The sequence below is a fragment of the Bacillus rossius genome, chromosome 1 (genome assembly GCF_032445375.1).
Source record: "Bacillus rossius redtenbacheri isolate Brsri chromosome 1, Brsri_v3, whole genome shotgun sequence".
Classification (NCBI taxonomy): domain Eukaryota; kingdom Metazoa; phylum Arthropoda; class Insecta; order Phasmatodea; family Bacillidae; genus Bacillus; species Bacillus rossius.
The window spans coordinates 117009559-117025979 of NC_086330.1; the positions used below are offsets into that span (position 1 = coordinate 117009559).

Below are 16421 nucleotides of genomic sequence, written 5' to 3' on the forward strand. Positions count from 1 at the left end.
CTTACTAAGACGGGGGGTCCGGGGGTCCTCCACCGGAAAATTTTGATTTTAAAAGTGCAAAATAGCGCTTTTTAAGCAGTTTTTGTATCTAACCATTGGATACATCGATGTTAAAATTATTATTGTTTCCTTAAGAAAAAATTTGAGAGTGAAGAAATTACAAATAAAGTTGGGCAGAATAATATTATAAAATAAAAATATCACGGTCTAGAAAGTTGGGGGGAGGGACAGTACCCTCCACCCAAAAAGTTCAGGGGGACACGTCCCCCCTGTCCCCCCCGGTTCCTACGCCCTTGATATTATGCATTTTTAAAAGAAAATCATTGACATTATTTCGTTATAAGATTTGGTTATTATAGAGGCCTATCTTATGTGATTTTAATAATTTAACAGCCTAATATTTTTCATAAACTCTACACTGCATTGACTATTTACGTACAAGGAGGTCTCTTTAAGGGCGTACCTCCCATTTCAAGTCATGATTTTATATTTATATTAATCACTGACCAACTTTTAGACTTTTTCATTTGATTAAACTTTCACTAAATTAAAATTTTACACTGCAAATACTTTTTGCATAATTAGCTGCCAAAGTTACATTTTTAACGTTTTTGGGTTGTTCAAATAAGGAGAATTTAATTTATTGAAAAAATAAAACTTTTTAGGTTTAACTGCAATGCCACTAGCTACTTCATGATATGGTTTGCATTTCTATCACAAAAACTCATTTCATGTTTCTTGGCTGTCAAAATCGTAACAAATATAAGAATTTTGAAATGCCAGGTAAAATTAACTAATATTTTCTGAAATAATTAAAACCATTTCTAGAAGTAGCCAGTGGCATTGCAGTTAAAACTAAAAAGTTTCATTGTTTCAATAAATTAAATTCTCCTTATTTGTACAACCCAAAAACGTTAAAAATGTAACTTAGGCAGCTAATTATGGAAAAAGTATGCGCTGTATGTGTTTTTCATTTCGTGAAAGTTAAAAAATTGAAAAAGTCTACACGTTTATCTGTAATTACTGTAAATATAAAATCTTGACCTGAAATAGGAGGCAACTCCTTAATGAACATATCTAACCGACAAAACAAACCCCATAGAACTCTTGTCAAGTCGTTCAGTTCTATGGTTGGTTTTCTATTCTCGTCATTCATACACGATGAAACCCTTCCTATCCTGATAAGTACACAAAAATATAACGAGCTCTGTCCCGCTGAGAAGTCCTAAAAGGAATGCCAGTTACTGAGATGACAAGATGGTGGTTCCCATCCTCGCGGGAGCGGAACTTATTATTTACAAGCTGTGTCCGGTAAACCGGCTGCGCAGCGTTTAGGCAGGAAACATTATCAACCCCTAAAAACCGGAAAAATATTACGATTAAGTAAGGCGAGAGTTTAAAAAACTATAAGTCAGTCATGGGGACTGTCGACAGAAGTGAAAACTTAAAATTTTGTTTTTAAATGTGTAAAATGAAATCATTTCTACGTCAAATGTACGCAAGAAAATGATTTTGGTATTATAGGTATCACTAGCATGTCGGTGACGCGAACCCACAGTTTTGCCCCTACCAATAACAACTTAAAAAATAGAAGAAATGAAGTTTTTTTATTGAAAGAATAAAAAAATATTAACTTAAATCTACAAATAATCAACATTATCTCTAATAAATCAATAACCTGACATTAGAAGAAATTCACATCGTAACTAAATAAACAAAAGAAAAAACATAAACTCAACTTAACTACCTACTAAAAAATATCCAATACTCACAATATGTATCACACAATAACATTAAAATTTCCTTGGAAAATAAAGATAAAATTAAAAACTTGAATCTTTAAAAATAGAATAAATTAAGTTTTATCCTTGAAATATAAAAAATTAGCACGTCACGTGACCATGTCGACGACTTACATGAATTTACTCCCTATCCAAACCTTCCTATAGAAGATTTCACAAAAAAAAAAAAAAAAAAAAATCATAATGCAAGTGAACTCGCGACGTTCAAAGCGCGAGTCAGACCTGTCACTTCAAGACGAAACACAATCGCCTGTAAGACAGTATAAGTATAGACAAGAGAATACTAAATAAGATGCATAAAAACTATGCTGTAATGTATAAATAAATTTAGATCTCACTGTATACATTAAAACACAGTAAATAGCATACAACTAGGCATTATAAGCGTCAGAGTAGACATTCCCGGGAAAATACGATTTAATAACCAAGCCAACTTAATAGAAAAAAAACTTTCAACTAAAACGTGTAAGGCAGGAAAATACGTTCAACCGCCGAAATCAAGGTTAAGAGGCACGAGAAAAGGAAAAATGAGTTGAAATAAGAACGTGGGAATAGGCTGTGGAAACCTTCGGGGTCAGCAATATCGCTGCACTTTTACGCACAACAAAGATTCTAAGGCCAGGGCGATGTTCAGAGACGTATGTGGCACACATGCAAATACGTGTCTACAAAATTAGCTGAAATAAATATTGCGGACCTACGGCGCATATAGTAAAAACGTCAGGTACATGCACCGCCGTGGAGATAAAACGTCGAAAGGTTCAGTACGGACGAGTTAACAGCTAATCAAACTCGCCGCACACAACACCGCGACCGCCACTGTTACCTGAACCAGCAGCTCCATGTGAAGTTCGTCTGAGCTGTGCGTACGCCCACTTACATCCACACAGGGCCACCGCCTCCGCAACACTGCCTGCAGGATGCCGCGAGGCCTGCCCGTCTCCCGGCGTGCACCGCGGCACTTTCTCCCGGCCCGCGGGGCGTGCGTGCCTCCCAGGAGACGCGCCCCGGTGTGGGAGACCTCCGCCCACGCCACGACAGGCGGCATCCCGCTTTCTTCTCGCCGCAGTCCACTCGCAGACATGGCTTACTGACACCCAGGGCCCTGCAGTCTAGCGCCCACCCTGATTGATATCATTCACGTGTTCTCTCCGTCGCCGCCTCTTCACACTGCAGACAAGGGTGTACTACACAAAAAGGGGGGGGGGGGGGGGTGGAGGCCCAATACCTAAAAATCTACAACAATCTATCACGCCAAACAAAATGAAAGAAATCTGAACAAAGTGGTTCTATCCATAACTCCCCCCCCCTCCCCCCATCAAAACCCACAAAAATTAAATTTTGTGTACACTATTCACTGCAGTGTCTATATTATCAGCGACCAAGGTTCCCATCTTTCACCCTGTGTACCCTCCCCCTCGTGTTCTCTTAGGTACCCTAGAATGGCACTATAGCAAAAGAAAAAAAAACCTGGAAGTGGGTGAGGCAAGGAATGACTAAAATTACTAATACAGAGGTGAACATGAGGGTGAGCACATAAAATTTTATTATTAGCACAAACACAGCAGGAAATGCGTGTTAATGTGGATAGTTAAGTATAACTAACAAAAATAAACAATAAGTTCGCTGGTTACTGAGTTGCTATTTTATTCTAGTTATCATTCTTGTTTTGGTAGACAATTAAATAAAAATAAAACATTTTGTTATGACTTAATAATAATTAAAAAGCACAAATAAATTTGAGGTTTTTAGACAATAAATACCAAACGCTTAAATGCCCGGCTGGGATTATTTTGGGTAAATATGATTACTTTTACATGTTTCATTATTCCATATAACAAGTGACAAAACCGTAATTTATGGTTTTAAAATATTTACAATATTGGTTTTTGGCGGAAGAAACACGTCTAGCAACTAGCAACCCAAACTAAAGTTTCTACCATAATACATGATTTCAGATAGCACTCCTCGTACAGAGAAAACTATCCTGAATCTGGGGGCGACTACATCCTAGTATCACCCAGATTGTTAGATAATTTGGCCCCGGACCGACAGAGACAAGTCGCGAGAGCCCAGAAGTTTGGACGACTCTCTACGGACAAGGGGTAGTCCACATAATTAAAGGGGCCAGAACGACCATCGGAGCTGAAAAAAAGAGGGCAGAGCTCTTAACAAAGGTTGGGAGGAGAAAAACTCATCCGATTGGCCAGTAGGACAGGGAAGGAAGTGGATATAAATGAAATTTAAAAAAAAAGTGGTTGCACCCATGTTTAGTAGATGATGGTGCCTGACCTGACCTAACCTAACAAGTGACTGCTACATCATGTGCCAGAAACACTAGGAACACAAACGGAAACCAGTCCAGCAAAGTCTAAGATGAAGAGAAAAGTAAGGAAAGAAATTTAAATTAGCTGGGTGAATCAGATTTAAAAAAAAATTAAGGTAAAACCTCGAATTGTGCCACAAGGTTACTGATTCGTGGCACAGCTCTAGGGTTTAAAGATTGCACCTAAAAAGTTTCGATCATTACACACAGAAGCAAGTTGCTGTTTGGATTTTTGGTTTCCTTTATGCGCACAGGTTAGTTTAAAGCTGTGTACACTACAGAGTTGCTTTTGTGTGAGATAAGAGGCTCGTGGAGATGGAGAAAACTTAAGTAGCTAGTTGATCTTTTATGTTATGTGTTAAGGGTAATGTAAAGCTGCAATCAATTCTCACTGCTTGCCAAAGGTAGTCTGGTCAACATGGGTGAGCCATGAACAGTTGTCAGAAGTTACATCGTAGGCATTTGATTATTCATATATTTTCCTATGCAAGAAAGAATAAATCATGCTCTAACACTAGCTATTCATAGAGCTGTTATCGATGGCTTACAGAGGCCCTTGCCAGGTACCAGAAGATAGTTCATTCACTGGGCTCTTCACAATTATGATCTCACAATTATGCACATAAATTGTAAATTAATTTGTTAAAATATTAATTTTTACCTACTGACAGTAACCCATGGCCAATTGTTCACTGTTTATTACAAATTCTTGCTTTGATTCTACATAACATGATTATACATTGTAACAAACTTAAGATTTGGTATATCTCCTTACATGCGCCCAAAATACCCACTATCAAACTTTTTTTGATAGGCACCCTATAGATGTTGATCATTCCGGTGGCATTGAGTAATAATAATTCATTCAAGGTGCTGGGTCGTATGTGTGCAGGAGCCCGAGGGACCATCGCCAAACCCCAAACCGCCACTTTGTTTGGAATACATTCTCTTGGATGTCCACTTTTCTGGATCTGTTTCCACCTCTTGAAATGAGTTGAAATGCCACATAAACTAAACAATACTAATGTGGGCCTATATACTCTTTGATAGTTGAACAGAAATGAACATGTTTATTCTCCAACATTAACCAAATTTGCAGTTATAGTCAAAGGATTCAGTTCCAGCTTTAAATAAAACAGAATTGAAATTTAAGATTATTTTTTTATTTCGGTTTTGAGCGATTGTTAACAAATTCATAATAAAGGCGGGTGAGAAGGGGGGGGGGGGGGTAGAAGAATAAATGAGCCATGGCCCATTGTAAGCAAGTATCCCAGCACATTTGTTTGTTAGTATTTCGGGAAGCCATGAAAACAGAAATGAACGATGGACTGAGATTCGAAATCCACGTCATCCCGAATTCGAGTAATGTTTTCCCATGTACACCTTGAACAATTTATTGGTTAACACCATGTTCATTGAGGTCATTGGAGAAGGATGACGGATCAAATGGTGAGATATAGCATTGTTGGAATGCATTTGTGCGGGTAGTAGGAGTTTCCAGAGAAATCCATCAGTTCAAGGAAATGCCCACCATGTTTTCTATATGGGAAAATCCTAGTGGGCTCTTGGGGTAACAGTGTGGGTTGAGGTTGAGCACATGGTCATCACCATTGAATGTGACACATTAGTGATTACAGCAGCCAATAAATTGTCTTTGAAGTGGCGCCGAAGGTACTAGAACACTCCAGACACAAAATAAGGAAACCATTTAAACATTAATTCCATTCTTGAAGACACAGCGAGAGTAATTGGTCTGTAGCTACTAAAATTTTAGATTAATGGAATAAAACTCTTTACATAGGTAGTAGTAGTAGTAGTAGTAGTAGTAGTAGTAGTATTAGTAGTAGTAGTTTTTTTTTTTTTTTGGGAGAGAGGTTTAAAAATCTTCAAAAGACACCAACAGGTGGGATTGTTGGTAGTGTCAGATTTTTACTGACTAAAAACAGTCCTCTCTGTTACGTTGTATGTTTTTGCCCGGCTAACCACACATAGAAACGTAACAATACAAAACAAACAATGTTCCTGAGGTTCTGCTTTATTTGGAAATAAAAGAGTTTATTAAATTATCTTTGTTTATTTCTTTAAAAAAAATGTTTTTTCTCATCGTTACATGGCTTCAATACACAATTTTACAAATGAATTTAATTAGAAAAACTTCGTTACTTGTACAGTTTTTGTCTTTACTTATTCAAATTTTAACGACGTCTTTGAATTTTGATAGGATGAGGTCCAAATACATACCATACCAGACATTTTTCTGTTGATGGTCGTTAAGTCTTGTCGCTCACAAAAAAATAGAATTTATTACTGTCCCTTGGTTAGCGATGTAACTCAAGGTACGGTCGCGCACTGACCGAAGTCCCGCGAAGTTGGGCCGTTGCCGACGCCTAGGGCCTAAATTTCTAATACATTATTCCGGAAAAAAAATGAACTTAGTTTAAAAAATTACGGCCTGGCCCCAGCCCCTAGGCGTTAAATTGTCCCTTAGTGCAACTCCATAATATTGTGCGAGTTGCCGACGACGCGACCGGACTGGACGACAATCGAACGACAACTGAGTTGGTAGACGAGATTACCTCCCTTGTATAGGTGAAGACAAGGGAAGCAACCCCGTGGGCCAACCGACCAATCACAGTACAGTATTCATCAACATGCCCAAATAAGGAATTTCGGCCGAGCGCATCACACCACGCCAGGACTCGCCCTGGTTGGCTGGCTAGTGGTAGCCTCCAGAGACCCTTCCAGACGGTCGCTACAGCTGTGCGTACAACGTGACGCGTAAATCCCAAACACGCATTTACAAAGTGAAAAATAGCTTTCTGGCGCCAGAGTGTCGCGCCTGTCCGCTCTTCCTTCTGTACCTTCCAGACTATTCTCAAAATATTACACTAGCAATATCCAATAGAATATAAAATTACCCAAAAAATTCAAATACAATGTTAAAAATTTAGTAAACAAAGTTGAAATTCATATAAAAACTTTTGTTTAAAAATGATGTCCTGTAAAATTATAATCTATACTGCTTTAATTACTGACATTAATTATCAAATGTCAACATTAATTATTATGAATTAGAGTTAACCCTCAAATTAATAATTAAGTATCTCAAGGAAATAAGTATTTTAAGGCTTTCCATGAAATTTAACCAAAGTAATTAATAACAATTCTTAACATATCTGAACTGTTTTCCATATCAACAAAAAAAAATTATCCTTCACCTCAAACTTATTCTTAATATTATTATGACCCATTTTGCAATGCTACATAACCCCCCCTACTTTTTGATTGAATTTGCAAAATTAAATCAAAAAGTACAAAAGTGTAAATTGTTGAAACAAAAGAAATAACATACCATAACAAAAGTGTAAACAAATGTAACAAATTAACATCAACATTAGAAATGCAAATCTTGACACAATAATAGCAAACCACGACTTTTCATATTATTACAAATCTTTAAAACGCAAACAATATAAGTCAAACATTGAAGCATTTGTTTATATATAAATTCAAAAAACTGTTTCTTAAATATTGCAATGTTAATTCCTTGTCAAAAAGCCAAAAATTTGAAAACATCTCTCTTACTACAAAGGGTCAACAACTCTTCACAAACGGTTATCTCCCTCTCATCAGTGCAAAATACAAATAACTTTGAAACTGGTTTCTCTACAAGCTTCAAGCAGACACCCCCTGGTCAACGAAGAATCCTCAATAACAGCAAAAAAACTCTGAACAACTTACTTAAACTCCAGGAATTACGTCTCTATGACTACCTCAACGACGATGAATAAACACAAAAACTTCAACATCTTAAAAAACTTACACCTCGGCAGTAACCTCGACGACGACAACAAATCTTCAACTCCAGGAATTACGTCTCCATGACCACCTTAACGACGATAAAAACTTCAACTCCAGGAATTACGTCTCCACGACCACCTTAAACGACGACAAATACAAAAACTTCAACTTCGACGACGACAAATAACCTCAAAACAAATTATTTCCTTTAAAATCCCTTAAAAACCGTTGTTACTCTAATTCTCTGCTGCTTATGATAAACTCCTCAAATCCCATGAAATAACCACTTTAACTCACAAATTCACCAATATCTCCACTCCTCATATCTGCACCAACAAAACATTGACAACACTATCACTTCAAAACTGTTGACACAAAATTTTCCTATATTTCATCCCAAAGAAACAACTTCTAATGTTACCCTGTCCATTCCCTCTAATATTACTCAGCTTTTCCTCTACTTTTTGATTGAATTTATAAAAAATTAAATCAAAAAGTACACAAGTGTCAATTGAAACAAAAGAGATACTATAACAAATCAACAAAGTGTAAACAAATGCAACAAATTAACCTGACCATGAGTATTGCAATATCTTTTTAACACAACAACAACATACCATTACTTTTGATATTATTATAACTCCTTAAAACAAATTTATAAAATTATAACTCAAACAATGAAAAATTACATTGTAACCGTGGTGCTGTGCTCAAAACAAAACCATAATTATTGATAATAAATGTCCGGTGGAAGCGTCAGGCTAATTATCTAAAAGAACTTGCCAGAGGGGCACAGCCCACTTACAAACACAATTTAAAATTAACCTCCCTGACAGTAGGAAAGGTTACGTGGATTGTGGTTTCAAGTAGCAGCAAATGAAAACACTCGTATGGTTTGGTTTCATTAGAGGCTTTTACTGTTGATTAGTAGTTTAGTATCTTGTCATTGATAGGTTTCTTACATTAGAAAATATCTTACGGCATTACAGCCATTACAAACAAAACTGCTAACAATGTCAGATTCTTATTTTTGATACATTACATTGAGTAACTAACGAATAAAAGAAAGAAGAAAGAGGGGCCGGGGGGGGGGGGGGGGGAACACCATTTCATACTATGCTATGTTCAACTGTTTAGGAACATTGAGCTCGCAGGCTCATCAAACAAATATATGTGTTTAAAGTACAATATTTTATAATAATATGGAAAACGTCCTAAAACTGGCGGAGTTATAAACTGTTCTTCACTTCTTTTTGAGGGGTGCCGAAAGATGGAGGGAGACTCCGTTATAGAGGCTCACGAGTTACATGTTGAGGTGTAAAATATGGCGCCGGAACTGGGCCGCCATCTTGAACTGGTCTGGGGTCCTTGAAGTACTCTGGGATTCTGGAACCCTCTGGGATTCTGGAACCCTGCCTGTAACCAATAATCCACCTGGATTAGCTTGGTTAGCAGGCAGTTTATGACGGGCGAAGTTAAGCCCAAAAAAAAGGCAACCTAACAGGTTTGTGTGGGGCGAAGTGCAGCTTACCTTAGCTGGCAGGGTGAAGTAGATAGTGGCTGTCCCTGGGGGTGATCCGGGGATGCGCGGCACGGGAGCTCGCGGTAGCCATAGAAGAAATAGCTATGGCGAAAACCAAAGAAAACTAAAGTTAAACTTGACTATTTGGGCAGCTACTAAGAAAAACTAAAAAAAAATCTAGGCGACATGGCCTGGCTCAGAAACAACTACATTATTGCCGAAAGCGGATCACGATAGCTGCTGGTCGTTACTGCGACCTGTTGCAAAGATGCGCGCTGGACGAGAGCTGCCCTCAAAATCCCTGAAAATGGCGCCGGGACGCTAACTTAAACTTTAGTCCCGTCGTCTGTTCCTCTGGAGGAGGGGATCGGGAACCCCGAAGTGCTCCGAAGGGCTCCGAAAGAAAAAAAAAAGGGCTCCAGCGACCTATCGACTGAGTGTGAGGTCGACTGTTTCTCCTGGAGGGGATAGGGTGGTCAGTAGTGTGCTCTCGCTCTCAGCTGGTTCGTCCTTTCGTCGATAGATGGTGTAGGCATGCAGGTCGGAGTCTCGCAGAGACCATCGCGGCACTTGATGGCCGCCATTTTGCAAGTGGGGGGGGGGGGATTTTGGCCTTGAGAGGGGACATTGCCGCGGCTGGCCGATGACCGCTGTGGACCAGGATGGGGTGGGGGGTATGTCCGGTGAATGACCTGCCCTGGGAGAATTCGCCGGCCAGACGTCGGGACGTGCGGCGGAACTTGAAAAAAGGACACCAAAACGTGTTAGAGACCGCAAACTTCAGCACACCTCCGAGAAGGGGTGGGGGTGACCATGGGAAGCTTAGGGCGGCTACTTTCGTCACGCGTAGCGCTAAACTCGTGACGAAACGCGACGGCCAGTGGATACCGTTGCTGATGATAGTCCTGTAGTCGGCTAGACCCAGCAAATTTGGTGGGAAACGGTGGTGAGAGCACTATGCTGCTCAACAAGGTAACCTGCCGGTACACTTGACCGAACAAGTTTGGATGGGGCGAAAGCGTAAAATTAAAGTTATAAAAAAATTTAAAATTTTGTAAAACTAAGAAAAATAAAAAAAATCGTGCCTAAAGTAGCACTGATTCGGCACATACTCCCCCGCTTGAATGCGGAGCATATAGGGAAAAAAAATTAACTTACACTTCTTAGTAAAACTAGTACCAGGTTCGCCTGTATCTTACTACTTATAAAAAAAATATTTTGATAAAATCGAAGGTGTATATAATTATTTAAATTACCCTTAACGGTGAATGATGTCATGAGGAAAGTTGATCTCAGATGTTGGGAATGGTGTCACGTGACAAAAACTCTAAATATGGGCTCTGTGAGGCGGGCCTAAAACACTGGGCCGGAACCGGAACTTGGTCAGTCGGGTGCCAGTTATGAAGGTGGGGATTTGTGTACCCCTGAAAATAATGAAAGTGGGCATGTAAACCCCTGTACAATAGTCTTTCCATAAGAAGCCGAAGGCATTGGGACTTAGCCCTGCACAGTCAGGCGATGGAGAAGACAGTCAAATTTGCTGCTTGCCCGAAGGCGAAACAGAGCCTCAGTCCCGGAGTGACACAGGACCTAAGGGTGGAATTCCCTTGGTGGAATTTTAAATGATTGGGGATGAAAAACCTCAACAGATCAACAATCCGTAGGAAAGAATGAATTTAAAAATATTAAATATTCGACAAATTAAGAAATTTCAGCGCATACCACTCTGATGTTTATTATTATTAACTAATATTTATTATTTAAAGTATTCTGGAAAAAAACGACAAATTAACGACTCTTCGCACTCAAATTTAAATTATTTAAAGAAATGTAAAATTCAATAAACCAACAATTATAAATCAAAAAGGGATAAATTATAATGGAGCGGTTAGATCTTCCATGACTGCTGATAGACTTCGCACTGCCTGAGAGGGGGTTTGAACATAGGCCGTCCAAAGATGAGTGGTGGGAATGTAACCCAAAGAACACTCGAAAATGGTCATGAGATATTTCACTCAGAGGACCTTGGTCATGGCTCGTTGGCTCAGAGGACCCTAACTTTTGCGCCGCTCGTTGGCTAGCTTGACCTAGCTCCTATTTTAGAAAAACACATAAAAGAAACCAGTTTGCCGTCTGGAAGTCACGTCGCTCTTACTTAAATAAACAATCTCATCGATAACGATGTAAAAGAAATCCAACTTTGGGGTAGAATGCAAAAGAAAAAAGAAAAATGGCTAGATGTGACAGCTTCAGTGCTCAGACTCTATGTACGTCACTGTACATCACATTTACGTGCAAGGGAAAATAAAGAAATAAACATGTACAAGTATTAACGCAAAATCAGTACAAAAAAACACTACAAACATATTCTTGCTTACTTTACGAATTATGGTTATTAAAAAAAAGGAACGTAATCAGAAATTAAATATATGAAATCGTGGAACAAGATTCATGAAGATTCAAAAAATATCAGAGAGGTATTTCTGAGTAAAAAAAATTAAAACTATTTACGTCAAGTAGCTTGTTAAAGACTGAACTTACGTATGTAAAAATTAAAAATTAAAATATCTTAAATTACCTAGCTTGTGCTAGTCTAGAAACGGGATGCTCAAACATACCCAAATTAATTAAGTGGACCTCTCGTTGGGGGTTGAAAGTATTTCACTACTCTCGGTGATTACCTTAAATATTAAAATGAGACTAGTCACCTCGTAGCTGCTTAATTTCTGGGGAATACGTATTTTAATATGATTGATTTTATTATTATTAATGAGCTAAAAGAAAAGATAAAAAAAATATGTCTGTTGCCCTACTACTTGTAATAAAGCAGAATTAATTCCATGACCTTTGACTGTAACACTTTAGTCCAAGACAAGATTAATAATTAAATAGAGTCCATTTAAACTTGGTTTGAATTATTTAAAATAAATCCTTAAAATCATTTAATAAATAAAAAAAATTAAATTTAAAGCTTAACCTTAAAGTACCTGTAAGCTTACAACTATTTATGCCGTTGTTATATTAATGAAATGAAATTCATCCTGTTGATCTCAGATATTGGATATCGTGTAGGAACACCAAAATGGGCGCTGTGAGGGAGGCCGAAAAGCACTGAGGCCGAAACAAGGGAAATGCGTCCTTGAGCACTCAGTGACTAATGGGGATTGTAACCCCTGTAAATGGGTATGGTAACCCGTAACTTACAAACTAGATTGGGAATATAACCCCTGTACATAATTGTTTCGCTGTCCATAAGAAGTCGAAGGCATTGAGACATAGCTCTGCACAATCTGACGATGGATCAGACGAAATAGATGAATTTAATACTTGCTTAAAAAGCGAAGTACACCTCGGTCCCGGATACCTACATTTATTAACTCACATAGGCTCAATATGTTCAAGCTCTGACGGTTGATCAGACCATCAGGCTGAAGCAGAGAGACCTACGAGGGAATTTCACCCCTGAGTTAGTTCGGGTTCGAAACCCGAAAGATCAACGAATTTGGATGAAAAATGGATAATGAAAAAATTTAGATGTTTAAAATACATAGCTGTACACCACCTTATAAAGGAAATTAACACCGATCCAAAAAAATATAAAAGTTAATAAATTGTTTACTCAAAATTCATAATTACAAAAATATTATTTATCCTTTACCTTGCATTCTTAGATTAATTGGTAAATTGCTCATAGAAAACTCGACGTTAAAAAAGTATAGTACTCTATCTTACAATAAATTCCTCACCTCATGGCTAGCGTAAAAAGTATTGGGGATTCAACCCGTGTATATAAACAATTTAATTCAGGAACCTTTCCTTAAAGGCATGAGTGATTGCACCTCTCGTTGGGTGATCACGAAATAAATCTAAACAAAAGCTAGGCACATGGGTGTGTATGGTGACACAATGAAATGGTACGTCGAAGTATATTCACTTTGCTTGTGAACGATGCAATATGATTAGAGTACTTGTTAAAATTACTTATGAACATATTCTTATTTTATGTTACTTAATGAATGGACCCTTTTTTAGATTTATTTTATGTATTATTAAAATACTTAATCGTTAATTTTAAGATACTTAGAAATAGTAAACAATGGAAGTTTCTTAACATTAGCTAAAACAAAAGGTTTATATTATATTATTTGTATTTTTTATATTATTATAAGTTATATAAATATGTTATGTTATATTTTACGTTTCCTTAGATTAAGAAAATACTTTGCTGCTAAAATTAATGCAGTATAGATTATTTATAGTGCTTGTTTTGTGACATAAAAATAATATTATTAGGACATACAAAGCATGGGTAGTTTGTTTACAAAATAAGTGTTACGTGGGTGGAGTAGAGAAGAGTTCCGCGCGGTTGGCGGCCCTGTCATGTGGAGCAAGGCGCCGAGAGACAAAACAAAAAATACCACGATGTCCGAAAGGACTTCTATTATCTGTTTTTCACAAAGATTGCCTGGTTTGCAGGCGGATGTGTTATAAAAAAAAAGACAGATAAAAGGAGGAATTTAGACAAACTCAGGGCACTGTCGGCCGTGAGGAACAAACTAGATTGTAACGCATTATTTACGCTGCCGGACACGGGGTCAACGGCATGACCTCACCTCCTCCAGCCGGTGAGGCGTGAGGGGGAGGGGTGAAGAGAATGACAGGGAGAATGACACGCGCGCTGATAAGGCACGATGCCTGAGGGCCGTCGCACCGACGGGGCCGCGCGGTGTCTCACCGCGCGCAAACACAGTCAGAGCGGGACGTAAAATACGAGAGAATTTTAATTTAACTCACTTTGGGTGAATCAGATTGGGTGCCAGTTTTAGGACTTACAATAATACTATATATAGAAAATCTTAGTGACAAACAAAAAAAATATTTATACCAAATAAATTTAAAGCATTCTCATAAATCAAACCAAAATACAGTTAACAATTTAAGAGTAACCATATCACACAAACTGCTACCACATTGTAACCGTAACCATGCTAACTGCTACCAATTTGTAACCGTGGTGCTGTGCTCAAAACAAAACCATAATTATTGATAATAAATGTCCGGTGGAAGCGTCAGGCTAATTGTCTAAAAGAACTTGCCAGAGGGGCACAGCCCACTTACAAACACAATTTAAAATTAACCTCCCTGACAGTAGGAAAGGTTACGTGGATTGTGGTTTCAAGTAGCAGCAAATGAAAACACTCGTATGGTTTGGTTTCATTAGAGGCTTTTACTGTTGATTAGTAGTTTAGTATCTTGTCATTGATAGGTTTCTTACATTAGAAAATATCTTACGGCATTACAGCCATTACAAACAAAACTGCTAACAATGTCAGATTCTTATTTTTGATACATTACATTGAGTAACTAACGAATAAAAGAAAGAAGAAAGAGGGGCCGGGGGGGGGGGGGAACACCATTTCATACTATGCTATGTTCAACTGTTTAGGAACATTGAGCTCGCAGGCTCATCAAACAAATATATGTGTTTAAAGTACAATATTTTATAATAATATGGAAAACGTCCTAAAACTGGCGGAGTTATAAACTGTTCTTCACTTCTTTTTGAGGGGTGCCGAAAGATGGAGGGAGACTCCGTTATAGAGGCTCACGAGTTACATGTTGAGGTGTAAAATATGGCGCCGGAACTGGGCCGCCATCTTGAACTGGTCTGGGGTCCTTGAAGTACTCTGGGATTCTGGAACCCTCTGGGATTCTGGAACCCTGCCTGTAACCAATAATCCACCTGGATTAGCTTGGTTAGCAGGCAGTTTATGACGGGCGAAGTTAAGCCCAAAAAAAAGGCAACCTAACAGGTTTGTGTGGGGCGAAGTGCAGCTTACCTTAGCTGGCAGGGTGAAGTAGATAGTGGCTGTCCCTGGGGGTGATCCGGGGATGCGCGGCACGGGAGCTCGCGGTAGCCATAGAAGAAATAGCTATGGCGAAAACCAAAGAAAACTAAAGTTAAACTTGACTATTTGGGCAGCTACTAAGAAAAACTAAAAAAAAATCTAGGCGACATGGCCTGGCTCAGAAACAACTACATTATTGCCGAAAGCGGATCACGATAGCTGCTGGTCGTTACTGCGACCTGTTGCAAAGATGCGCGCTGGACGAGAGCTGCCCTCAAAATCCCTGAAAATGGCGCCGGGACGCTAACTTAAACTTTAGTCCCGTCGTCTGTTCCTCTGGAGGAGGGGATCGGGAACCCCGAAGTGCTCCGAAGGGCTCCGAAAGAAAAAAAAAAGGGCTCCAGCGACCTATCGACTGAGTGTGAGGTCGACTGTTTCTCCTGGAGGGGATAGGGTGGTCAGTAGTGTGCTCTCGCTCTCAGCTGGTTCGTCCTTTCGTCGATAGATGGTGTAGGCATGCAGGTCGGAGTCTCGCAGAGACCATCGCGGCACTTGATGGCCGCCATTTTTATAGTTGGGGGGGGGGGGGGATTTTGGCCTTGAGAGGGGACATTGCCGCGGCTGGCCGATGACCGCTGTGGACCAGGATGGGGTGGGGGGTATGTCCGGTGAATGACCTGCCCTGGGAGAATTCGCCGGCCAGACGTCGGGACGTGCGGCGGAACTTGAAAAAAGGACACCAAAACGTGTTAGAGACCGCAAACTTCAGCACACCTCCGAGAAGGGGTGGGGGTGACCATGGGAAGCTTAGGGCGGCTACTTTCGTCACGCGTAGCGCTAAACTCGTGACGAAACGCGACGGCCAGTGGATACCGTTGCTGATGATAGTCCTGTAGTCGGCTAGACCCAGCAAATTTGGTGGGAAACGGTGGTGAGAGCACTATGCTGCTCAACAAGGTAACCTGCCGGTACACTTGACCGAACAAGTTTGGATGGGGCGAAAGCATAAAATTAAAGTTATAAAAAAATTTAAAATTTTGTAAAACTAAGAAAAATAAAAAAAATCGTGCCTAAAGTAGCACTGATTCGGCACAACATACATAAAATTATTTCAATTCTCC

The 16421-nt window shown here is 39.2% G+C and overlaps 1 protein-coding gene across 3 annotated transcripts in view; it reads right to left on the minus strand.

Annotated features, from left to right (window-relative positions):
* LOC134542947 (phenoloxidase-activating factor 2-like) overlaps positions 1 to 15859 on the minus strand; it is a 76162-nt gene extending 60303 nt beyond the window's left edge. The window contains exons 1-2 of one of the 3 annotated variants that reach the window (XM_063387588.1): positions 15292 to 15859; positions 9461 to 15176 (exon numbers count right to left, since the gene is read on the minus strand). Coding sequence is in view for 1 of the 3 variants with exons in the window: in XM_063387573.1 (XP_063243643.1) it covers positions 2629 to 2646 (18 nt within the window). In the remaining 2 variants the exon portion in view is untranslated. Of the gene's footprint in view, positions 1 to 2628; positions 2791 to 9460 lie in introns of those variants that run through there. The other 2 variants (XM_063387573.1, XM_063387581.1) reach the window with 2 other exon arrangements.
* Between the last annotated feature and the right edge of the window lie 562 nt (positions 15860 to 16421).